This window comes from Solanum verrucosum, unplaced genomic scaffold, assembly GCF_900185275.1.
Source record: "Solanum verrucosum unplaced genomic scaffold, falcon-dt-bn FXZP01000062.1, whole genome shotgun sequence".
NCBI classification, from domain to species: Eukaryota; Viridiplantae; Streptophyta; class Magnoliopsida; order Solanales; family Solanaceae; genus Solanum; species Solanum verrucosum.
In genome coordinates this window covers 7,067,869-7,094,504 of record NW_026020477.1, presented here as the reverse complement: position 1 = coordinate 7,094,504, position 26,636 = coordinate 7,067,869, and the positions used below count along the sequence as shown (strand labels likewise).

General features: G+C 34.2%; 4 protein-coding genes across 4 annotated transcripts in view; 1 reads left to right on the top strand and 3 right to left on the bottom strand.

Annotated features, from left to right (window-relative positions):
- LOC125809198 (gamma-glutamylcyclotransferase 2-3) overlaps nt 1–26,636 on the bottom strand; it is a 1,073,903-nt gene that overhangs the window by 490,369 nt on the left and 556,898 nt on the right. The gene's annotated exons all lie outside the window — the stretch shown is intronic.
- Nucleotides 144–4,769, top strand: LOC125809195 (transmembrane emp24 domain-containing protein p24delta3-like). The gene is made up of 4 exons (XM_049488853.1): nt 144–445; nt 3,356–3,568; nt 3,706–3,782; nt 4,416–4,769. The coding sequence occupies exons 1-4, from the start codon at nt 248–250 to the stop codon at nt 4,558–4,560; spliced, it is 633 nt and encodes a 210-aa protein (XP_049344810.1). The 5' UTR covers nt 144–247; the 3' UTR covers nt 4,561–4,769.
- LOC125809201 (uncharacterized) lies at nt 8,570–13,693 on the bottom strand. The gene is made up of 4 exons (XM_049488860.1): nt 13,386–13,693; nt 13,200–13,289; nt 8,686–8,832; nt 8,570–8,623 (listed from the first exon to the last, which is right to left on the bottom strand). The coding sequence occupies exons 1-3, from the start codon at nt 13,647–13,649 to the stop codon at nt 8,755–8,757; spliced, it is 432 nt and encodes a 143-aa protein (XP_049344817.1). The 5' UTR covers nt 13,650–13,693; the 3' UTR covers nt 8,570–8,623; nt 8,686–8,754.
- Nucleotides 22,212–25,842, bottom strand: LOC125809167 (WAT1-related protein At4g08300-like). The gene is made up of 7 exons (XM_049488823.1): nt 25,435–25,842; nt 24,944–25,006; nt 23,886–24,002; nt 23,245–23,479; nt 22,954–23,112; nt 22,700–22,851; nt 22,212–22,617 (listed from the first exon to the last, which is right to left on the bottom strand). The coding sequence occupies exons 1-7, from the start codon at nt 25,629–25,631 to the stop codon at nt 22,434–22,436; spliced, it is 1,107 nt and encodes a 368-aa protein (XP_049344780.1). The 5' UTR covers nt 25,632–25,842; the 3' UTR covers nt 22,212–22,433.

The following is a 26,636-nucleotide window of genomic DNA, read 5'->3' as shown; positions in this document are numbered from 1 at the left end:
TGGATATCGTTGAAGAAATTGCGTGGCGCCAATCTAGTCTCTCTCTTCCATACCCACGCGCTTAAATCACACCCGCCATCATTCAAGTAGTGCGTGCTATGCACGTTCATTCAACGAATAGAATCTGAAAACTACCCCCAAAACTCACATTAACATTTCAAAAAGTCTTCTCTTCTCTCCCTCTGAAAACTAAGAGTAAATCTCAAATCTGAAGTCTCATCTCCGATTCCGTCAGTAGAAACAAAGCATGGAGCTCTGTAAACTTGTTCTGCTGTTGTTGACGGTGATGACGGTGGCGGAAGCGATATGGATGGAACTGCCGACTTCGGGGACCAAGTGTTTGTCGGAGGATATCCATACGAACGTCGTCGTTTTGGCGGATTACAATGTAATCGGTGACGAAGAGCACGCTCAAGCTAATGTTGTTCCCACCATCTCTGTCAAGGTAAGGCACCGCCATATCATCTGTGCTCTAATTTTAGCTTATTAGTGCTAACAAAAATAAATAAATTGATATTGCGAGATTTATAGTAGCTGAAGGATGTTTAGATCCAATTGACCAACTTTGTGTACACTTTGACTCTGCGATTGCATTTAAAATGTCTTAATTTTAAGTTCCTGCAATAATTGATGCTTATTAATTGCAAAACACTAAGCACATTATGGATATTTTGATTGTCAAATCTTCCTAGTTTTGATCTTCGAAATCAATTTAATACAGTTAATCTTGAGACAATAGAAAAAAAAACGAAAGGCTATTAAATTGCACATTGGGAGCCATTTCTCTGTTCAATGTATAGAATCGATGAGGTCTTCATTTATAAAATAATCGCTATTCTCCATCTTATTGGACCCAGTTTGTTCGATTGCTTTTCTTTTTTCAGGTGACCTAGGTGGATTGTTTTCAAATTTTGAATTGAATTGTTTCAAGTCAGAGAATGCAACTTAAATTGTTGAAGCCAATGTTATGAATTATATCTAAGAGAATAATTGTTTTTTCAAATTTATGTTACTACAATACATATGATAATTTTTTTCTCAAGATTAGGAGTTTGATTGCAAAATAGTTAGTGTCACGTAAATAGAGATAGATGAATAGACTTTAATCCATATCAACAAAGTAACAAGATTAGCTAGGTCTCAACTACGGAAATAGTGACATAGTAAGTATATTCTTCAACACTCCAATACTTATTCACTTTGTCATGGCAAGAGTGTGTTGCATTGTTAAATTATAGTGTCGTTTGTTGTGTCACTTTAGTTAAAGAAGATTTTCTTATGGTGGAAGACATTTGGTTCTCTCATGAATGCGGTGAAATCATAAACTTAGCTGAACTATTTCTTTAACTACATACTATAGTAAAGATGGTATCAGCTTCATTAAAAAAAAGAGCATCTGTTTTTGCACTTACTCCAAGTTGCTTGTATAAAGACAAGGTTGCAAATTGGTTTCTTTGAGGATCTAGATCATGCTTGTATTATGTATATGTTGAAATTGTGAAAAAGTTATGCTACCTTGTAGGGGTTTCAAATGGATGGGTTGGGTTGAACTTGAAGATATTAAAATGGTTTGAAATAGAAATCGGGTTGGGTCCTGCTCTGTCCAAGTTTACTTTGGGCTCAAATGGGTTGGGATCAAATGGGCTAAAAAATGGGTTTGGTCTTGATCCGCCCAATTTGACCCGCTTAATCTCAATTTATTTAAGTTTAATAACCACAATTTCAATTTCAACTCAAAAAAATTTAAAAAAGAAGAAGTTACAAATGGATAGATATATCCTAGAACATATAAAATAGATAGTAACTCATATCTTCAATATAGGATCTTACATTACATCAATGCAAATAAAGGGCCTTAAACGGGTCGAAATTGAAGATTTTTTTTTTTATGACAAGAAAAACCCGCAGCCTCTACCCTTTGGATGCGCACAGGTAAAACCCCCGCTCCTATGCAATAGCTCGCAAACCACATAGGAGAGGTAACCTGCACTAGGCAATCCCAGTGTGACGAGCTCGACCCAGAAGGCAAACCCCTTGCTTTCAGCGGCAAGGGGTTTCAAACTTGAGACCTCCAACATGCAAATCCCAAGCCCAAACCACTGGGCCACCCCCGAAGGGTTCAATTGAAGATTCTTTTTAAATGGGTTAAGGCTTGAATGAGATGAAATTGAACCCAATTCAAATTATCTTGAACCCAACCTATAAAATTCTAGGCGGGTTGGACGGGTTACCTATATTTGCTACCTTGCATTCTAAGTTTGTTATGTAGAGATCCAGAAACTCATTATAGCTCTAGTTTTAGCAGCCTCACCCTTAGTTGCGCGGACTCTTCACTTTTGATGCCGCACCCGTCTCGGATTTTTCAAAAATACACTACTTTTGGCGAATCCGACACGCACCCATTGACATTTTTGAAGAGTCCGAGCAACATAGGCCTCACCTATCCAAATACTCCTTTCATCACTTTGTCCTGTACCTGGTGTCTTTTTGAAGCATAGATCATAGATGCTTATCATCATTCTGAAATCGAATTCTCCAAGACATTTCATGGATTCAACTATACATCTAAAGAAAAACCTGCCTTCAAAAAAAGATGTTAAGAAGCTGAGATGCTAGTTAGAAAAAGTGGATAGATTGCCTTGTGATTAACACTACAGATCTATTACGAAATGACAAATCACAGCTATTGTTTCTTGGAGAGCTACCTATAAGTTTTGGAATAAAAATACAGAATAAATATGCAAGTGCTTCAGTGCCTTAATTGGTATGCTTTTGGTGAACTTCATGGGGTCAGACTCTCAGTTAATGATGTACTGGTCAATACTGTGACAACACACATTCACATGGTAATGGGCTTGTTAACCTATGGTGAAAGATGGTAAGATGCATTTAGTAGTGTTTAATGATGTTTGTATAATTACCTTATAAAAAGGAAATGATGTCTGTATGATTTATATTCTTGTATCATAAAATGATCATGCATTTAAATTGTCTTTTATTTATCTTTTACTCATCTTCCCCAATTTACGAATAATGTTGACCTGAGATGAATTTAAGTGGAGAAACATGAACTTTGAGGATTCACATAGCCAACCCCGACTTGTTTGAGCGTGAGACGTAATTATTTGTCAGTGTCTTAGATGAATTTTTTAGGTGTTAATTGTTATAACACTTGAATGTGTTTTCCTGTAAAAGTGCTCTATCTTGCTTGAATTACCATCTCGGGTCAGATAAGCACAGCAGCATAACTTCTTCAAATGGTTAATTAACCTTTGAGAAAAGTAATTTACTTTTGCACTTTTTTCCACTAATGGTTCAGTTTTAATGAGCTAGGTCATTGCAACATTCTTTTTAGGTCACATCGCCTTTTGGAAACAATCTTCACCATAAAGAGAATGTAACTCATGGTCAATTTGCTTTTACAACCACTGAGGCTGGTAACTACTTGGCATGCTTTTGGATGGACAATCATGCCCCTGGGGCTAAAGCTGTTACTATCGGCATTGACTGGAAGACGGGAATCAGTGCAAAGGATTGGGAATCAGTTGCAAGGAAGGATAAGATAGAAGTAAGTTCACAAGTGTATATTTTCCATCTGCACCAATTCCCTACAAGGCCAGATTGGGAGGGGATTAGTTATTGTGTATGCTCCTCTTATTTAACTCCGCATGTTGTATTCTTTCATCATATATTGTTCCCTTGTAGGGTGTCGAACTTGAGTTGGTGAAACTTGAAGGGATAGTGCAAGCCATTCATGAAAATTTAGAGTACCTGAAGGATAGGTAAGTACATACTAACCTTTACAAATGTGCTCCACATCCCGGATAATATGTGTTTGCTGTTTGTTTTCATTTCTATTGCAAATACTTTGACTTTTTGGTATTATACATTTTCCTCTTGTTTTATGGTCCTTTCGTGAGTATGTGCCAATGTTGGTTTCTAACGCCTCTAAGTCTTATTTCATTTTTACAAATTTATGAGTTATATTTCCCACTAGGAGTCTGCTTCTGCATATTTATAGCGATAAGAAGCAGATTTTTTTCCTGCAGTATCCAAAAGACAACGGAGGAAATTTATCGTGGAGAAAGGAATGTAGGATAGTAGATAACTTATAATTATATACTCAAATTTGTAATTCTCTGATACTGTCCTTAATTGGAGAGAGCTAAAAGTAATGGCAAATAGTTTCAAAAATGTCAAGGGTAATAGACATTGGTTTTTGTAGTGAACATAGTTGCTGCTGTGCTTATTGAATCCTATGAAGACTCTTAACAGTGTATTGCATTGTAAATCACCAGTTTCACGAAGAAATGACGAAAACGTTCTTGCAGAACCTTGGTGTAACCGATACTTTTATCCTTCTTTTGTCTCCTACCTCACAATTAACATGGTTTATTCTTGTATCTCGTTCACAGGGAAGCACAAATGAGGGAAGAAAACGAGAAAACCAATTCTAGAGTGGCATGGTTAAGTATAATGTCCCTTGGTATATGCATAGCAGCTGCAGTTCTGCAAGTATTTTATCTGAAGAACTTCTTTCGCAAGAAAAAGCTCATTTAGATTCGACAAATTTTTCACGTTCTTGCATCACACGATCTACAGTAGCTTACAGAATAGATCAATTACAACATTTTTTTTCACTTGTATTCATATTTCTGTTTCTGCAATAGACTGTTGTGATCTACAGTGAACGAAAAGGCCGGATACCAGAAACTACTAGTGCCCTATGTTCAGGGGACAAATGCAATCCAAATGTACCATCGTTCTTCTACTTTTAGTTGAGAAAATCTATGTATAATCTCATTACAGTTTTATAACTTGTCCTTACGATTCACAGTTTGAATTTGAACTGTGAATTGAATTCACGGATCGAAAAATCAAAATTCAAGCTTTTTATTATTTGCTGAAATTGTTGGCGGAAGTTTTTCCTCTACATATGCTTATAAGCAATTGCTTCTACGAGTTTTGAATTTCTTACATAACGAATTTCTACTACTTCATGACAATAACATCTTCGCGCCTTTGAGCATGTCTTGTTCAAATACAGATATGAATGTGTATTGCATAATCAAAGATTGTTTACTTTCTTAAGATATGAATGTGTACAATTAGCAAAATTATTAAATACACACGATAACTATTCAATGTAATTTCATAAAATGGAATCTAAAAAGGATAGAATGTATATAGACCTTACCTCTACGGCTCTACCTTAGAGGTAGATTATTGTTTCAGAAAATGAAGTAATAAAAGTACAAGAAATAGAATATGGGAAGAAGACAATAGATAGTCACAGGATAGTAACCACAATGAAGTCATACGACAGTCCAAAAGACAATAGATAGTCACAGGATAGTAACCACAATGAAGTCATACGACAGTCCAAAGGACAATAGATAGTCACAGGATAGTAACTACAATGAAGTCATATGACAGTCCAAAGTACAAGACAACAAATAATAACATAAATTGAAGGACCTAAAACTATAGGAGCAATATTGCAACTACTAGTAAGGACGAATGACAAGACAACACACTACTCTCTGCTAACCTTCTACCCAAATTCGTGTCCTCCACAACCTCCTATCCAGGGTCATGTCTTCGGTAAGCTAGAATTGTATCATATCCTCTCTAATCACCTCTCCCCATTACTAATTTGGTCTACTTCTATCTATCTTGAAATCGTCCATAGCCAGCCTCTCACGCCTCTACAACGGGGCATCCGTATTTCTCCTCTTCACATCCCAAATCATATTTGTCTCGTTTCCCAAATCTTGTCCTCCACTAAACCCACTCTCACCTTGTCCTAGATATCCTCATTTTTTATCATATCTCTCTTACTAAGTCCACATATCCATTGCAACATCCTTATTTTTGCAATTTTTAACTTCTGAATGTGAGAGTTCTTGACTAGCCAACACTTTGCCCGTACAACATAGGTGGTCTGGCTACCACTTTGTGGAACTTGCCTTCAAGTTTTGGTGGCACCTTCTTATCACACAAGACAGTGAAGGCAAGCCTCCATTTGATCTACCCCACACCAATATGGTTGGTGGCATCCTTGTCAATCTTCCCATTCCTTGAATAATAGACCCAAGATACTTGAAACTTCCTCTCGTTTAGATAATCTATGTATCGAGCCTCACTTCTATATCTTCCACATACATTAAATATAATTTTATAAAAATATAGTAATTAAACATTACATTAACAATTTAAGCTCTAAAACCTCCACTTCCAACATGCACAAGAATGAGGTTCGAGTTGTTCAAGTTGATGAACAAGAGAAGGTAATAATGCATCTCCAAAATATATTTGATTGAAAAACTGTATCAAACGAGTGTATCATTGGAGGCATCTCAACTCACTCCCTTCTCCCTTTCTTCCTCATCTCTCCTTCTTATATGATTGTGTTCCCACAGATCCGCCAAAAATTCAAAATAAAATAAAACACTCAAGTATTTCATCACAATTTGGCATGAAATAAGAAAATAAATAGTAAAAATAAAAGAAGCAAAAGAATCACTATTTGTCATGATTATTATCCATGGTATTACTTAACGGGTCGTTTGGTAGAGTGTATAAGAACAATGCAAAATAGAGTGTATTAGTGATGCATGCATTAGTAGTGCTTGCATTAGTTATGTCTGCATTATTTCTTATACACTGTTTGGTTTGATGTATTAGAAATAACAAATTTTGCATAATTTCTATTAAAAATTGTATGATTACAAAAATACCCTTCACACTTTATTTCTTTGTACACTTCCTTTGCAACAAGGTTCTTTGCTGAAACAAAACATCATCAACTCCTCTTCTTTTTTTTCAAGTTTAAAATTAAATAGTTGTTACTATTGCATCAAAATATTTGTGGAAAGTTGGCCAAGAAATTTTTTATCAAACTAATCGTCACAACAGTAAATATTTTGATTAAACTATATTGAAATAAGATTTTTTAAAAAAAGGAAGAAGATGTCAAACTTCTTCACATTTTTGCCACCAGATTCCCCAAACTAAAGTTTACCAGCAACATACTTTGAAGCAATATTTCATATTAACTTATGTGTTTAACCTTCATTTTTTTCTTATTACTAAAATCAAGCCACATGATCTTTATATTAAAAAATAAAGATGTACTAAAGAGGCCATATATAAAGCCTATTATACATTGATTAAACTTTTTGAGTAGCTAAAAGATTATACGCCGTCAAATAAAGGAGAAAACGAAGGCTCAAAAATGATACGTTGTCAATGTAGGAAGTTAATGAACAAAAGAATCGAGGGTGTAGGTCAATCACATATTGATAATAAGACAAGGATGTATTGCAAGTAGATAAACCTGTTGCAAGTAATTATATATACTTTTCATTTGACCAGCTAGTTAACACGAGGCATTTCTAGCGCTTGGTATCCATATTTCCTGCTGAACCTCTTTATGGAAAATGAAAAGTTTCTTAAACACAGTACCATAGAAAATGTTTTTTATAAAAGGCTTTTGAGGGTGGTTTTGTAATTATATAATCTAATGCAAGTGTTAAAATGCTATGTATTACTAATACCTAGAATTTCTTGGTATTAGTAATACACAACTTAATACACAATAAAGTGTATAACTAAAGCAAGCATTAGTTATACATGACATGAAAAAGTGTATCAAACAATGTATTACTAATACACACACCTAATGCATGCATTATTTTTCCTAATACACTCAAAGTATTTATTCATGGATTTTTTTTAATCTTCAATGGCAGTGTTAACTCACAAGAAAAAATGTCTCTTCACTATCACTAAAAGAAATCAACGCTAGGTCTGAATGCTTTTAAGTCTTCATCATAGATCTGAACTTTATTATTAAAAACCCAATTCAGTGACAGAATCCCAAAATAAAACAAATACATTATAAGTTGAAATGTTAACGATGCAAATTTAGACCTTTAAGTGCAAACAAATATAGCCTAACACATCTAAATTGTTTCTAGTTACACCAAAAACAAGTCTGCTAAACACTTGGTCTTCAACATATGACTAGGCTCAATTGGACCATGAAACATTTTCCCTATCCTATATCCCCCACAATTCATGCAGAAACTGTAAACCAAATCTTGCAGAAGTCTTTTGTGTCTTTCAGACCAGCAACCTAAGGTAATCTTATGGGAAATTAACCAAAGATTGTGCATATTCACCAAATTAGTTATGTGCAAACACCAGCAAAGGCTAAGTTTTTAGTAAATGGCTCCAAAGTTGAAGGAAGATTTGGAAACACCGTCCTTTTATAACTCATGCTTCAGAGTTTTTATTGGATATCTACTAAATCAGCCCACCTGTTTCCCTGCACTTGTCAGGACAAAATATGAAGCCCATCTAGTACAATATTGCTTCTGTCAAATTGGATTTTAACAAGAGTCTTTGTCTATCACCTTGTGCCAAGAATGGAGCTAAAATGGTAAGCTTCATTAGCGGTAAAATGTATAAATATCTAGTTTTACTCATTGGTATATTCATAGTCGGTATCCTATGGCATATTACACAGTCAAACTGTATATGTCCACCATAGTCTCAAGGTTTGGTGGTGGTACAGTTGCAAGATACACAGTAAAAGGGAGAGGAAGAAGAAGACAGTCCTCCATATTATCTATCACTCTTACAACATGAGCGAAAATGGGAGAGGAAGAAGAAGAGAGTTCTCCATATTATCTATCACTCTTACAACATGAGCGAAGACTGGCTTCAAAATTGTTATTGAGAGAAAGCTCATTCAGTCAATGCAGCTGCAATCTTCTTGTGGATAGCCTCAACACCTAGACGAGGAGATAATCTAGGAAGTACCTCCTGCGCAATACATTCAGTGATGAGAATTCATATCTCAACATTTTGTAATTTTCCATAAACATGTTATATAAATGAAAGAATAACTGCATGAAAAAAAGGTTCACACGGTAGAGGATATATTGCCTATGGCAGCTTCAACTCTTTATGGAGCACTTAGCGTGTGTAGTGATAAGTTAAGTTGTTAATGACAAGTTAATTGTTAACTAAGGCACTGGGATAACTAAGCTTCCGAAATATGCAACTGCTTGAGAATTTTGATTGGGGAAAGAGAGCATTCACCTTGCACCGTATTGTAATCACTCAAAAAGTACCTCATAGCACTGAATAAGGATAGTTTTTTTCCTTATCTTATAGGGGTCGTTTGGTACGCGGGATGAGATAAGCAAGGATATCTCATTGGTTGGGATATCCCATGGGATTATTTTATCTCACCTTCTATATGGGATAGTAATTCTACCATTCTAGTACAAATGGAGGGATAAAATAACCCTGGGATTAGCTAATACCTCAAATCAAACATGGAATAAAGTTAATCCCAAATTTAACCCGAGATTATTATCCTTATCCCATGTACCAAGTGAACTCTTAAGGCTCGTTTTGTTGGGGATGAAGTTATCCCGAGATTAGTTATCCCACCCTCAATATGGGATAAAAATAACACTACAATCCCGGGATAAGTTATCCTACGATTTTATCCCAACCAAACATGAGATAAACTGATCGTAAAATTAGTTCCGGAATTAATATCCCTTATCCCTTGTACCAAATGAGCCCTTAAGGTGTAATGCACCAGAAGTTTTAAGACCACTACATATTTGTTTAGTCAACAGAGAAGACCACCATGACCAAAATGTTAAATTGATGCGACCTACTGTCTCAAAGAAACAGGTTCTTTGAGTAACTATGCATAAAGGTAAAGTGGGAAATAATAAATCAACAGAAGGATTTTTACGTGGAAAACTCCTTGCTCAAGGGAGGCAAAAATCACGATCTATCTCTCTACAGGATTTTCCTCAACTCTTCACTAGAACTCTAGCAATTTAAGGTTACAACTTCCCTCCTACCACTTACCTTGTACACCTTAGGAACTGTTTCCCTACCACTCCTGCTTCTACCCTCAACAATTCTCCCCAAGTGTTGGTCACTCTCCAACTCTTCAATGACTCTACCCAGTCAAAGAAGTTCTTTTACAATACAAAACAACACCTAGTACAGTCAACTAAGAATGTAATCCAGATCTTGTTTTGAAACCACAAGCATCTAACTATTACAACTCAAGAACAGTAAAGATATAACTTGATATGAACACTTCATAGGAACAGGTTCTCTCATTGTTGCAGTTGACTCTCTTTCCTCAAGTCTCTCTCGTGCAGACTTTGCTCTAACTCCATAATATTTCTTTGTGGATGGTCAGCTTTCTTCAGCATCTTCAATGGGCTTTATATACGAGTAGAATAGACACTTGTAGTCATCCCAATCCAACCAAGAATTTCAAAGAAATCAATCATTATTTGACATGGATTTGACTCAATGCATACAACCTCTCTTCTCTAAATCCTATGGTAATTTCATGTGTTCAATTATGGTAACTTTCCAATTCTTGAACTCCTGTTCCTTGCAGAATTGAGTTAAGACTAATTACAATTCTCCAAGCTTTCCTTTAGTGCATGTGGCATAGCTTCTTCTTGTCGACTCAAAACAGTCTCCATTCTCTGAGAGGAACAGGTCCTCTGAGCAGTTCTCCTGCAGTGTTGCCAACTTCACCGTTCCTTGGAGATCTATTATGGACCTGGTTCTTATACTTCTTTCTTCTTGTACATAGATTGTCACTTGTACAATATTTGTCAATCATCAAAACACCATATGATCTTGAATATAGATTCAGTAGTTCCTGGCAGCTCCACACAAAAGAGACGATAGAGAAACCAACATTATGTATACAGACTAAAGGAAGACATTTCCAGCAAGCAGATATAAGGTTCTCTGAATAGTCAATGGTCATTTTATATGACAATCAATGCACCAACTATGCCTCAACTCCAAACTAGCTAAGGTTTGCTATATGAAACCTCTATATCCATCCTGCTCAATTCTTGTACTATTCATTTTTAATACTAAATAATTTTTCTTTTAAGGCAAATTATGATTTTTGTAATAAACTAGAAATTCTCTTAAATTCACACTTATTTCTACACTGGCTTACAAGTATCTATAAAACTAAGATGACTTAAAACCACCAAATTTCATGTAGTGTAACAACAAAACAAAGCATTAACATCCACTAGTTGGCATTATTTGACATCCGTAAACAACTTTCTTTCAAGTGATTTAAGTTTACCTCGTCCTCTTCGAGATACTTGGATCATCACAACGCCAAATCTATTGACAGGTACATTAGTGAGAGAAAAACATAAGCATGATTGAACCATCTCAAGCAGCCTTATCAGACTTTATCCTCTATATGTGCTACTCTTAACATCTCCATTCCCATAATACTTGTTTACTCCGTAAAACATTGCTGATCTCAAAGCAGAGCAGTAGAAATACCTTTCACTTTGTTAGGTAATTTCCTATCACATGACAATTCTCATAAAACTCCATTTCAACCATCCAATCTTTAATTTTATGTCTTGCATCTTTATCTAAGATACCATTATCCCATAAGTTTGAGCCTAGATATCTAAAATTTTGCCTAGTGCGGATTACCTCTACTGTGTGGTTTGCGAGCTGCAAGGAGTGGGGGTTTTACCCTGTGTACACCCAAAGGGTAGCGGCTGCGAGTTTTCCTTGACATAAAATAAATCTTCCTTGAGATGGTAAGATGAATAACTCCAAATTCATGGATCTTGCCTAATCCTCTTCTTGAAAAGAAAAGGTGTATTAACTAATAGTATCAAAACTTCTCCATTTTCTGATTTCGAGGGAACTGCAGTCCATGAGTTACAATATTCAAAAGTTTAAATATAAAATTACTGAGTGCACAGGTGTACAAACTCTCAGTACACAGATATGGCTTATATTACAACTTATAAAGAGATGAAGAAAATGGAGTATAAAGATACTTGGGAAGTCTGCAACAAGTGGTACAATGTAGCACGCTTAAATGGGAATGTATTTTTCTTTATCGATAAAACTGCATGAAAATTTAGATCTCAATCAAAATACAAGCTACAAGATTTACAAGAGATGTGTTATCCAATTGGTTTCAATCTCCTACACTATTCAATGACTGTAAAACTATATTTACTTCTTCTATTTCAGATCTCTATCAATGATAGGAAGAACCAATTTCATGGCATCTGATGTTCTTCCATTATGACATCACTCCATTATCCTCTTCCCTTATGAAAGTAGGATTTAGAATTTCAAACTCATGTGTGACAGCAGAGGAGAAACAATGTTGGGCAGTTTATTTGCCCCTTTCCCTTTATATAATAATAAAGGGTGTTTTTAGTTAAGGAGATGGTAAGCTAGGATTCAAGAAACTACTTATATTCATGTTCTGGATATCGGAAGATCCACCACCCAATGGACTTCATGCCTCCCATACATACCTATCTCTCTGCCTTCTTATCATTCTTATTCAAGCAAGACTCAACATTTACTCACGAAATCGCAGCACTCTTTTGTTTGTCGAAAAAATCTTAGTCATCCCTAGTGAAGTTAACGCTCTTGAGAACCAATGCAACTCCATTGGAATAACATGTGACTGACGACTCAACCAATTCAAGTAGCTGTTGTTTGCTAGATAACCATTTAATAAAAATCTCTATATTATCTTGATTGTTTCCTGTTGGATAAACCAAATAATGATTTTTCTTTTTTTACTTTTTACTGGTTAGATGGAATAAATTGAAAAAATGTAATTTAAGAGCACACATGAAAGCCATTGGAGAGATTTTGGTGCTTCCATTGCTCAAGCCATCACTTTCCATGGGATGAGCTCTCCTAAAGCTCTTCCTATTTCTTTTCTAATTTCATACTAAACCATGAATACTTTAAGTAGCCACGTATGTTAATCCAACCTACTATTGACAAATACTGGATCAATTCATACGGGAGGTGATCCAGCACCACTACATGATGAAAGTTAACTCTACAATTATGATGAATTTGCCATGTATTACATGCAAGATAACTAATCCTGATAAGTAGTATTTTCCGTGGAAGTTTGATTGGTTTTAAGAGATAGAAAGAAGAGAAAGAAGGAGGGTGTTTCTCCAATCCTTTTCCTTCACCTTCTCCTAGCGCCATACTAATAAACTCTCAAGTTTTCTTGGTAAAAAACATTAAAATTAGTTCAATGCGTTGCACTATAAAAATTACAGTATCACAAGTAGCATACAACAACAAAATGCTAATCTAACCTCAGTGCCATCAGGACGCACTCTAGCCAACACAGGTATTTCATATTGGTAAGCCTTCTCCCAATCAGTATTGCTAGTTATATCTCTAATCTGTAAAAACCCATAAAATCAAACTTCAAAAAAGGCATAAAGTTCATACAGCAACGTTATCCTATTTCTTTCTTTTAATGGTTTGAGAAGTAGAACCTGTAATTGAACGTCGTGTAGAGAATGGGGACTGGAAAGAGAGAAAGCAGCATTGAGTTTTTCTTTGAGGCCATCACACAAACAGCAACCAGGCTTTGAATAGAGTATTAGCTTTCTTGATGTTGAAGAAGAATAAGAAGATGATGAAAAAGCCAAAGGGCTAAAGACCCATTTGCTCTTTTGGTAATTGAGGATTTTCACTCCTAGTGCTTGCTTTAATGGTGGCCTAACAGCACTAAATCCGATTGCAAGACCTGCTGCCATTGCTGCTTTGCTTCTTCTCAGTCCTCTTACCCCACCCAAAAAGGTTGTGAATTTCACGGCCTCTTTGCCTTTTGCACCCTAAATTTTTCTACTCTTTGCAATCAACACCCCAATTTTATGCAATTTGACATATAGCTTATGAGAGAAAATGTCATAAATAATTTCGATTTAAACTAACCCCTTAAATATATACTACTTATCGGTTATAGTCCTTTAATTATTTAAAAAAACTTATCAATTTTGTTCTTCTTCTATTTCTAGACAAACATTATTATTATTTTTAATGAAAATGCTCAAGAGGACACATATTTTTATAAAAGCCCACTGTCACAATTCAATTTATCGGATCGTGCATGTATCCACTCATTCTAATTTGATAGGCAACTTCTTACCATTCATTCCCCTTTTTATTAGAGAAATCTTGCAAATAATCATTTGTGATTAATAATCGATCAAATAAATACTAATTAATGAACAATAGAACTTGAATCATCTCTACTTTCAAAACATTTTCAACATCTTCTAGGACCTAATCCAGACATGTACAAAAATTGCTATGTAGAGTAACTCACAAGAAGTTTTTTTTTATATATCTATTTTTCATGTAGTTTAACTTATTTTTAGTAATAGACTTTGTACTTCATAAATTTTGATCTCTCCTATGTTCATATTCTAAATAAAATAAACCTCTGAAGAGATTAATATCATACATTTAGATAAAAACTTATTAGAAAAGATTGTAGACATGAAATTTATTGATAAATTCATATTAAATTTTGGATTAATCCATAAAAACATGATATATTGACCAAGTCAAATTACTGGTTAATAAAGTCGGATTAATATTTAAGTCAAAATATATGACTTAAATAAAGTCCAAATTACATTTGGGTCAATCCATTAAGGACTCTCTTTTCTCCAGAGTTTCATGAAGATTTTCACATAATTGGGTGGATTCTCTTTTCTCCTTATTCTCCATCATGTTTGTCAACTTGGTAATTTGAACGTCTTGACCTTTGATGTGCTTTGATAGACCTTCAACTGCTTTTGTCAAATTTACAAGTTGTTCTTCTATGGTAGAAGTTTCGATCACCATCATGTGCATTATCATCGTAGGTGATGAAGAATAACATTGATTTTTCCAAACATGAGATGCAAACATGTTATGTGGGGTAGATCCCGTGCTTAAAACATCATTATCGGCTGAAGCAAGGGACTTTTTGGATATAGCTAGGCTCAATTGGGCAAGAACCCTCTCGATCATTTCAGCGATTCTTCTTTTGCGGCTTTGCAGGAGACTTTACACCTTTTGGAGACGAAACAATAGCAGATTCGGACGACACTCGGGAGGCTTGTTGTCCTAGCAATTTTACTTGGTTCCTTGTGACAGGTCTCATGATTCCCATAGTAACATCAAGGATGTTTTCCACATCAATGCATAATTTGTATCCATCATTTTTTGCGGATGCAGATGTAGATGCGAATGCAGATGCAGATGCTGATACGAATGCTGATGCGGATACGGATGCAGATCCAGATTTGGATGCAGATGCGGATGTAGATACATATTTTGAGTTGATCTTCTTGAAAGTCATCTCGGTGTTTTTGACCTTTTATTTTCTGGAAGAGAAGATATGAGAGGTAAAGATTGTCCCACTGGGCGTGCCAATTTGTAAGTGTCTAAAGTTTCGTCCCTAAAATACAGCAAACGGGAAAGGTAAATAGCAAGCAAACTATTTGTATTTGAATTTATGCGAAGGTTTCAATCTTTATAAAATCTTCAAGAAAAGATATGTAATCCATTGATTCTTCTCTTCACGGATGTTCTTGATTTGATGGAATACTTGCGGCTCAACACTTGGAGCGAAGATTTCTTTGGATGCGGAAGACTTGCAAATCACCACTGAGGAGCAAGTCTTCATAAATCGTTGGAGGAGCACGAGTCTTAACTACAAAGATCGCCTTAGTGAAACTTCTGGGATCGAAATATGCATCCAAGGTATGTATTGGGATCTTCGTTACATATTGCAAGGCATAAAGCCTAAAATATTTGAAGAACTAGCAACACATGCTCATGATATGGAACTGAGTATGACTTCAAATGGAGATCAAGAGTTGTCCAACTTCGAAACTTACAAAGGAAATATAATTGACATTGCGGATGAGGACAAGTTTTCATCCGAAACCCAAATTAAAGGGTCTATGCAAGTTGACATGCTCTTTGATGTACGAGTCTAAACTACTAGCCATAATGCTCTTTGACGTATGAGCCTAAAATGTATGTCGTGAAATTCATCAAATTCAAACCAAATTTTCTAGTGCCAAAGCTCCTCAAATTCGAGCGAAGTCTTCATGGCATAAAGCTCATCAAATTCGAGCTAAATCTTCATGTCGTGAAGCTCGTTAAGTTCAAGTTAAGTCTTCAAGTCACGAGGCTTCTCAAAATTGAGCAAAAATCTTCAAGTTTCACAGCTTATCAAATTCACGCAAAATCTTCAAATCAAAATGCTCATTGCTGCACAAGTCAAAAATATATGTCGTGAAGCTCATCAAATTCGAGCAGAATCTTCAAGTCTCAAAACTCATCAAATTCAAACAAAATCTTCAAGTCAAAATACTTCTCGATGCACAAGTCTAAAATGCATGTCATGAAGGTCATCAAATTCGTGCTAGGTCTCAAGTTTTGAAGCCCTTCAAATTCGAGCTAAGAATTCAAATCATGATGCTTCTCAAATGCGAGTCAAGTCTTCAAGTCAGAAAAGCTCCATGAAAATGAGTTAAATCTTCAAGTTGTTACTTTTGGCCCTCATGAGTTTAAATATATATGGTCCAAAAAAATCCAATAGGTTGAAAACCTTGAAATAAGTGGCCTAGACAAATTAGAAAAAAAAAACTCACATGTTTTGCATTGAAGTGTAAAGTAAATACATTTTATTGCTTCAAAATTGCAAGAGTTTTTACACATCATAAGGAAGGGATGAAAAAAATGGACATATCATCCCATACAAAAGGTCTAAGTAGAAAAAAAATTAAACATCAAAAAGTGATTTGTCAACTCGTCTCGGATGTCTTTATCAAGTTCGCATCACCTCTTCATCAAACATCATCACTTCAAATATTTTTTTATGGGTTGATGAAGTCATAAGTGAGCCTCTATCTTTGGCATGGGGGCATATTTTGAAGTCTGATTTGTGAAGTTGATCATGTGACAAGTAGTTATTCTCCAGAACTAGGACACACTACACTAAAATCTCTTTCTCGGCAAAGTCAAAACTATAGAAGAAGAGACATAAACTGTGATTCGTCGCCAAACTTCAATTTAGAAGAAGATGCACTAAGTGTGGTTCGTTGCTAAAGTCACAACTGCAAAAGAAGAGGCATCAAGTGTGGTTCGTCGTCAAAGGCACAACTGCAAAAAAATAAATAATATATTTTATGTATGGTTCTTCATCAAAGCCACAACTCTAAAAGAAGATGATTCACGCTGCAATTGCAGAAGAAAATGTACTAAGTATGGTTCATCGCTAAAGCCGTAATTGCAAAAGAAGAGGCACCAAGTGCGATTCATTATCAAAGTTGAAACTACAAAAGAAGAGTCATCAAGTGTGGTTTGTCGTCGAAGCCGCAACTGCAAAAAAAAAGATATTTCATGTGTGGTTCGTCATCAAAACCACAAATCTAAAAGAAGATGATCCACGTATGATTCGTCATCAAAGTCACAATTGTAGAAGAAGATATACTAAGTGTGGTTCGTTGCTAAAGCTGCAATTGCAAAAGAAGAGGCATCAAGTGCGGTTCGTCATCAAAGTTGAAACTACAAAAGTAGATGCATCATGTGTGGCCGCAAATGCAAAATAAAACACAAGTGTAGTTCGTCGTCAAATTCACTATTACAAAAGAAGATGCATGAAGTGTGGTTCATCTCCACCAAAGCCACAATCACTAAAATATTACACCAAGTATGATTCATCGTCAAAATCGCAAATACAAACGAAGATGCACCAAGTTGTTCCTCGTCAATTATGTATTACCCCTCATTTTTATGGTATGAGGTTGTTTTCAGTCCATCGTAAACCTACAAAAAAAGTGATGTGTCTCACGGTGTCAATTGCACGAAGCTTTAAGTCGACATGGTGAAAATTATGTCATATCCTCTCGCACTCGTCATGATGAATATGGTCATATTGACTTAAGAGGTTTTTGTTCTTTCTCCATGTAGATGATGACAAAATTCTCAATCAAATCAATATGTGGATCTTTGGCGAAGATGCAGAGAAGTAAACTCATGAATGTTGCCCAAAGTCAATTTGATCGCTAACTTAAAGAAAATCAATTTTGGTTAATCCATTTGAACTTTGACTTTGATTTTTGGATATGTTGTAGACTTAAGAGTCTATTTTCTATAGAATCGAGTCGCTTGTTGGGTTTTATTTGTCCTGATTTCTTACCATAAATAGGTTTTTCTTTTAGAAAAATGTTTTAATATTTTACCTAGTCCTTTTCTTGTAGGAAAAGTTCTAGGACTCTATAAATATAGGCTTGTTCCTTCTAACTTAATCAACATTCACAATGTAGTCCTAGGGTTTTGAGAGTTGCGGTTATGGAGGAGTATTTTGTGTACCTCCTTGTATTCCGAGTAAATTGGTTGAAGTTGTTTCTCTCTATATTTTGTACTCTCATATTTATAGTGGATTGCTCATCTCTTTTGTGGACGTAGGTCGATTGACCGAACCACGTTAAATCTTTGTGTCTTTTGGTGTGTTTCTAGTTTGTCTTCTTACTCATGGTCTTTCGAGATTTGCTTTGCTAGCTTCTGCATTACACCTGCTTATTCCGGTCCTAATAAGTGGTATCAGAGTCATGATTCAATGATGGAGCCATGTTAGAGATGGGTGTTCATCTTGGCGGGTGTAGTTATAGCCGCAATCTTTTTGACAGTAATAAAGATTTTTGTTGGAGAAATTGTTTCAGGAGGTTCTCTGTTTCGAGACGTAGATTTGATGGAGGAGATTATGGAGAAGAGATGCAAGATCCTAAAGATTATGTGAAGAAGGTTGAGAAATTTATTTTGTCAGAAATTCAAGCCAAGGGAGAGATTTGTTGAATTTTATTTGCCCTGATTTCTTACCATAAATAGGATTTCCTTTTAGGAAATTGTTTTAATATTTTGACTAGTCCTTTTCTTGTAGGAAAGGTGTTAGGACTCTATAAATATAGGTTTGTTCCTTCTAACTTAATCATCATTCACAATGTAGTCCTAAGGTTTTGAGAGTTGCGGTTATGAAGGAGAATTTTGTGTACCTCCTTGTATTCCGAGTCAATTAATTGATGTTGTTTCTCTCTATATTTTGTACTCTCATATTTATAGTTGATTGCTCATATCCTTTGTAGACGTAGGTCGATTGACCGAACCACGTTAAGTTTGTCTTTTTTGGTGTGTTTCTCAGTCTCGTTTGTCTTCTTACTCGTAGTCTTTCGAGGTTTTCTTTGCTAGCTTCCGCATTACACTTGGTTATTTTCGGCCCTAACATCGCTCTCCATTCGAGCTCTCCTACGCCAAGATACAAACGTTTTGGTGAGACTCCACAAATCTGCAAAACACTAATGACAGAATTGAAGACCAACTTCAAAAAATTATTTTTCATCAATCAATGAAGAATTTTACCTTTATTTTTGGATATGTTGTAGAATTTGATGTCTAATTTCTATAGAATCAAGTCGTTTGTCATTTAGAATCTTCTACACTAAGATAGAGACGTTTTGGCGAGACTGCATAGAGCTATTAAAAAAAAGACAGATTCGATAGCAAACTTCAAAAAATAATTTCCATCAATTCAGAAGGGTTTTGATTTTGAGTTTCGGATATGTCGTAATCCTCTGAGTCTAGTTTCTGGAACATCAAACGAATCATGATTTCGATGTTTCTACAACAAGTTATGAACTTTCTACCGCAGACATGCTGTGCTGAAAAAAAAAGTAACGGAAATTGAGTTTGGTATGCCTCAAGTTGACAATCAACCATTGTAAGAGCATGTGTATTTATAGAAATCAAAAGTACATAAATTGTGTTCCTACAAATTATGGAAAACCCATATTTGAAATAAAATTATGATAAATTTTCCTAGGAACCAAATTATGGTAAGTTTCTATAGGAATCAAGTCATGAAAAATTCCATTGGAATCAAATATGGAAAGTTTTGAAAGACTCCATAAAAAAATATATTTCACAAATACTTCAAGCCTTGTCTTTAAAGGTTCAACAAGTTGGACACCGCAACAAGCTAGCCTCGAAGCAGGGGGCATTTGTAGACAGTGAAATTTTATTGATAAATCCATATTAAATTTTGGATTAATCCATAAATTCATGATATATTGACCAAGTCAAATTACTGGTTAATAAAGTCGGATTAATATTTAAGTCAAAATATATGACTTAAATAAAATCCAAATTACATTTGGGTCAGTCCATTAAGTTGACAAGATGAGCCCAACTCATGTTCTTCAAGCCCAAGGGCCAAAATTGCTTGGACGAAAATACTCCTAAAACCCTAGCTTAAGTCTATATAAAGAGGTCTTCATAAGACCAAAAGGAAAAAGAAGAAAAAAAAGAATATACACAAAGAAATACATAGAGAATCCTTGCTTCTCAGTGATGATCTCCAAGTCTTTCGCATCCAAAGAAGTCTTCGCTCCAAGTGTTGAGCCGCAAGTATTTCATCAAATCAAGAACATCCGTGAAGAGAAGAATCAGGGGATTACATATCTTTTCTTGAAGATTTTATAAAGATTGCTTCGCATAAATTCAAATACAAATACTGTTGTTTGCTTGCTATTTTCCTTTCCTGTTTGTTGTATTTCAAGGACGAAACTTTAGACGCTTACAAAGATACCAAGTTAGCTAAAACATATATAAGCTTGCTAACAGCTTCTCTATTCTCAACGATTTCATTATCACTACGGTAATAATGAACTTGAGTTTATTTTGCCAAATTACTTCTATAATGATCCTTATGATTGTTTTTTGATTGCTATCTCTTTTTTCATATTTAACCCTCCTCATAACTTTCTTTAGCTATTCATGACTTACGGAGATGAGTGACACAATCTCCGAGGTGATCAAATGTGTTTTAGAAAAGATATTTAGTTTAAAAAGATTATTCAAGGTCAACATTTTGGATTAACGAAGTTGGGTTTGAGTCTTGATGATTTCACTAGGTTGGAAGAGTGATTTCTAACTTAATTGGATGGTTTACCTGAATCCCAAGGCGTTCGGGAGTGATTTGGACCATTAAATTGATATCTAGCTTTTGAAAAGTTTAGGATTGACCATCGTCAATATTTGGTCAAAACAATTTTGGATCACTGATTGATTTGCACTATTAATTATCTTTGATAGGTTTTGAATAAATTCTGATGGTCGAATTCAAACTTGGAGGCATTTGTTATGTTGATGATATATGGTGCCAAGTTGCGTTTGTTCAATCCGGAGGCTTTTCAATCTGAAATAAAATTTCATTTTAAGATCCTTTGAAAATTGATTTTGAAATAGGATTTCATTATTGACTTCAGGGGCTCAAAGTTGATTTTTTTTACTTGATTTTTGAACTAAAATTTTATATACCAACACGTATGTAGATAGACTTATAAACTCACGTAGAGTATGATTTTGATAGATAGGGAGCTTTTTCGAGGTGTTTCTGAAGGGAAATGTGATTGTGTGAAGGCTCGTATCACGTATGTTAAGCTTTCGAGGTAGAATATAACTAGTCTCTTTGACTATGCTTGAACAATGATTTATTACATAAAGTGTGCAATGTGCATAGGTTGGGTGTATATGGTGATTCAATTATTGAGAACAAATGATTATATGTGTGTAATCTAAGTTGGGACCTAGTTGATAGACTATATATAACTTGAATTGATTATTTGTTGTTACATCACTCTCTATCCTACGTTAAAAACCATCTGTTTACTTGAGAAGTTGGTGGCCTAAAGAGCATTATTTTGAAAGAGACTTGCATATTTCGTGTGACATTTGAACTCCCTTTATTATCACGATCTTGCATATACATCCACTTTTCATGAATCACATATATATAATGTTACAATGAATATAACATAGTGATCTGAAATTCCGCAATTAATACTTAATAGTGATATATATTTTGATGATGCGGGGTTATTATCCAAAGAGTATATGCCAAGTTTGTGTGTAAAGGACCTAATTGTGGTCACATTTTACAAGTTAGTATATATTTTGGATGAATTTAAAAAACAAAAGGATATCCACTTTTCAAAAAAGTGGTTAAAGGTTATGATGTACACCTTGCAAAGTTATGATCATGCAATGTCTATACAAATCTCTAATTAAATTGAAGTTAGGCTCAATTAAACGGATACATTACATATTTCATGAATCATGATGGATGGAGAGATGCATCTATTTCATTCGCTTGGTGCACGTTTAAATTTTTTGATATCGATGACATGCTCCTCTAGATTTGGAGCACGACAATATGCTTGACATATCAAAACAATGAATGTTAAGTATTTGAGGTACATAATATAAATATTTTCATTTTCATTGCCAAATGGAGATACCACTCCTTAACTTTTACACAAAAAGTAGATTACACTTTTTTTGCCCCCTTCCATCAAGCAACAATTGATCACAACATTAGTGCATTGTTTTACAGCAACACTTAGAAAATTTAACATTGCAACAAGTCAAAAATTAAAATTACAGATTTAAAGATACAACATCTTCTTTGTTTTTTGGTCATGTTAATGCTCTTGGAAGATTGGAGTTTTCTTCTCAATAATATCATCAACAATAGTTGATCTTTCTTTGATGTCCACAACTGGTAATTCTTGATCTTTGCTAGTGATTTCATTGCCTTTCCCTTCCTTACTCTTGCCCCACACCACAGAGTATAGTCCCATGACTATGATAATTGCTCCAATTAAGCTGAAATCGTTGCGAAAATAATTATTAGATAAATATCAAACTGAATCACTAGTGATATGTTGAGACAAAATAATTATTATACCTTCCAAGATGGACTGACTCAGCTAAGATAATAGCAGCAAGAACTGAAGTGATGACCATGCTTAATGGGCTAAAGGCTGTCACAAATACTGGGCCTTTTACTTTATTAACCACACTTTGCACATAATATGCAATTCCTGAGCATACAATACCCTAAAAAGACATACAAATTATATTGTGTTAGAATCTTAATTAAATCACACTTGTTATATAAGTGATATAAATTAATTTACTAATTAGAAAAAAAAAACATACAGAATAGGCAGCAGCAAGTAGCCTAGAGTCAAAGCCAATAACCCAAGCATTCCAATCACGTTCCATTATAAGTGCAACAATTCCACCTTCCACTACCCCCATCACACATACCCATGCTGCTAGAGATAACTCCGCGGGGTACTCCTTCAGTGTCATCGACTATATATACATAAAAAAAAAAGATTAATATAATATTTAATTGAGTAAAATAGACATGTCAATATTGACACTATGATAATGTAACTCGTTGTGTAAACAACTATTCAGAGTTACTAGAGTTCCTTGACTTACTTGAACGATAAAGAAACCGGACCAACCAACAATGCAAGCGATGAGCTCAATGGTTCCAGCAACCCAATTCTCAGGGGTCGCGGTTGAGGCTTCATGGTTGGCGCCACCGTGATGTGGGACCAGGTTGAACATTGGCCCTTTGTAAAGAGTCATCACCATTGCTCCAACCACTGTTATTGCTGTTCCTATCACCTTTGCCATACTTGATTTTTTCTTCAGGTTTACTCTCTCAATTCTACCCATAACCAAAAAATATTGAAAAAAAATTCATGAGTTTCATATTCACTAACAAAAAATTGAACTAACTATGATTCTGTTGTTTAGCTATATAATTTGTCCATCGCTAATTCCTGATTTTTCAATAGTGATTTTTTTTGTACTATTTTTTTACATTATTTTGTTCTATAGTAACATAATCTATTTAATGTGTCAATAACCATATAACATAACTGCATAAGCAACCACTAACTTTTTTTGAGAAATATCATTGCTTTCCAAGTGGGAAGCAACAACTTTACTTATGTGAGGTCATCCTTTTTATAACTTATTACTTGTACAATCAACTACCATATTATTTTATTTCAATAATTAAAAGATTAATTTAATATTATTGATACTCATTTAAAAAAATATAATAATACCTGAAAATTACAGCCAGAATAAAGGTTACTGCTGGGAGGAGATTAACAAAGGCAGATGCATAAGTTGCAGTTGTGCTCTTCAGTCCCAAATAGTACAAATTCTGATCAATCACTGGCCTGAAATTATATTTATTTTAAATTTTTATTTACAAGTATAAATAATTATTACTATATGTTAATCTATACATAATTAAAAAATAAAGTTTAAAATTATTCCATGAAACAATATCTTTCTGGAATCATTTTGTTTATGCTTTAAAAGTAGTACTATAGATGCCATACATATATTCTTGATCAATATTCCTCAAATAGAATAATATTGTTAAACATTATTATTTTTGTCTCTAGTACTTAAAATTTTCAAATAAATTAAACATAATTAATTTGTTTTCTAGCTAATTCGAAATGATTAGCAATTATTTCGACGTTATTTAATGAAGTTAATTTGTTTTGTTTAACCTTTAAGAATAATATGATTAGTGATTACTCTATCACCAAAATATGTTTTACGTGCTAAATTTAACAAGAAAAAAACGTACCATAAAAACAGCCGACTTTTAATTTATTCCGTTTAGTGTGATAATTAATTTTATTGAATGTCTTCTACTGGCGTAAAGATTTAATTAAAAAACATAGGAAAATTAAAACTATAAGTATATTATTATTGGGGGGGGGGGGGTAGGGTAGGATAGGATATAAGCTAAGGTTTAGGGTGATGTGAAGCTATAAAAGTTGTAGAATTTATAGTATAATCCTTTAACCAAATGTTTTTAAATATTAGTTAAACGTTTTAAGAGTAAACAAGATCTCGTAGAAAAAAGTTAAACGATTTTATACGATGTTTCTATATTCAATTTTATGCATGGTGAAATGAAGAAAAGATGGTACAATTAATTAAGAAAAAGTGACATTAGAATCTCATGCGTTTGCATGACTGAATAATAGACAATTAAATTATTTCATGAAAGAAAATTACTAACAAATATTTTGGAGTATATATATATAATTAATTATAGTAATTTGTTCACATGTAAATTGAGTTTAAAATAAGTACGTACTCTAGAAAACCAAGAGCCACTATCTTAATAAAGATCCTGAGTGTCATCTTTGGCCTTATTTTCCTGCATACAAAATCAAAGCAAAAAGAAGGTATGTGTCAAAATTTACGTCTACTTCTAAAAATTGGGACGTTAGAGATTTAAAATGCACTCTCTTTAATTTGACATGTTAAAATTTTCCATCAAAAACATTCAATATGGTATTAGAACATGCAAATATCTCACTTATATAAATACCTTAAAATTTTAAATGAAATCATTAGGTACTTCAACACCAAATATAAATTAGACATGTGGTAAAATATGGTTGTGATTCAAGCAAGTACAAGAAACACAAAGACCTTTTCTTGATGTTGCAATCTCTCTCCCTATATATATATCTCCCCATAATTCTACTACGTACGTACTATGGATGAAGCAATCGACTAGAAAGAAAATAAAAACGATAGATAGACAGATAGATAGATAGATAGATAGATAGATAGACAGACCTTTCGAGAACGATAGCAAAGGGTGCAACAGCAATGGTGGCAAATGCATGTCTATAAACAACAAGAATCCAATGACTCATTCCTCTTTTGAAACACATCATGGTGACAATATACATCCCTGCATACCCAAATTGCAAAGATACCATAGCCAAATAAGGCTTGATCTTGTGAAAGAGGGAGCTAAATTCACCAGCCATCTCTTTCTTGTTAACACTCTCAAACAAAGGGTTTTAGGATGGGGTATGCAAATATAGGAAGTGTGCCCCTTTATATACACGAAGAAAAAGGTGAAAAAGCTTAACCAATAATAATAATAATAACTTTATAATAAGAGTTTTAATTACGTAATTTTTGAATTATAAATAGAAAACTAAAAAATAATCTAGCTTATTCATTGTTGCACTAACTCGTGTTTCACCTTAGTAGATTCCCCTTATCCATTTAAAACAAATTATGTTATGCACATGCAATGTAGTATCCATTCTTCAAGCAATAAGAATCTTTGCTGTCAAATTAATAATTAGAGAGAGAGAAATTAAATGAAAAAGGGTTTTCTTTTTCTTTACGTAAATTCTTTTATTGGAAAAAGAAATAAAATTACTTACTTTATTTTTTCCCTCTTTTGTCCTTGTATTTTGTGAAGGTGGAGTTTGAACCATTGACCACCAAATACTGCTAGGGTTTAGTGGGAGATGATGTAGGTATAAAAATAAAAAGATATGTGGTCTTTGGAGAAGTGGGTAATGAGTGGACACTTTTCTTCAAAATGTCTACATTGATTATGTTGTAGTTGATTAATGAGAATTGCCTCCCCCCCCCCAGCCCCCTCTTCAATAACTAAATTAAAGGAGGAGATTATCAAAAATTAGATACTATAGAGGAGTAGAACCCCCCCAGCCCCCTCTTCAATAACTAAATTAAAGGAGGAGATTATCAAAAATTAGATACTATAGAGGACTAGAACTAGTACTAGTCACATACTCCTTCAGTCTAACGTAGCGGTTCATTATTGACTTGACATACATCTTTAAAAACAATAAATAATAAAAGCAATATTATTATATTATTCTTTGAATTTATTAAATTTAATATTTTGAGAAATGTATTAGATATTGAATAATATTTAATAGCAAGGGTAAAATAGACTTAAAATGATAAATTATCTCTTAATTTTTCAAACTGTACAATTATTGTTAGTATAG

Bases quoted from the DNA above. Each gene is read 5' to 3' on its own strand.
- LOC125809195 (XM_049488853.1), top strand. From the start codon at position 248: ATGGAGCTCTGTAAACTTGTTCTGCTGTTGTTGACGGTGATGACGGTG. The intron at 446-3,355 runs GTAAGGCACCGC...CATTCTTTTTAG, and splicing joins TTCCCACCATCTCTGTCAAG to GTCACATCGCCTTTTGGAAA. The intron at 3,569-3,705 runs GTAAGTTCACAA...GTTCCCTTGTAG, and splicing joins CAAGGAAGGATAAGATAGAA to GGTGTCGAACTTGAGTTGGT.
- LOC125809201 (XM_049488860.1), bottom strand. From the start codon at position 13,649: ATGGCAGCAGGTCTTGCAATCGGATTTAGTGCTGTTAGGCCACCATTA. The intron at 13,290-13,385 runs GTTCTACTTCTC...GGGTTTTTACAG, and splicing joins TACACGACGTTCAATTACAG to ATTAGAGATATAACTAGCAA. The intron at 8,833-13,199 runs GTTAGATTAGCA...TGTATTGCGCAG, and splicing joins TGCGTCCTGATGGCACTGAG to GAGGTACTTCCTAGATTATC.
- LOC125809167 (XM_049488823.1), bottom strand. From the start codon at position 25,631: ATGGCTGGTGAATTTAGCTCCCTCTTTCACAAGATCAAGCCTTATTTG. The intron at 24,003-24,943 runs GTACGTACTTAT...ATATAATTTCAG, and splicing joins GTGGCTCTTGGTTTTCTAGA to GCCAGTGATTGATCAGAATT. The intron at 23,480-23,885 runs GTATTATTATAT...GGTTATGGGTAG, and splicing joins ATTCTGGCTGTAATTTTCAG to AATTGAGAGAGTAAACCTGA.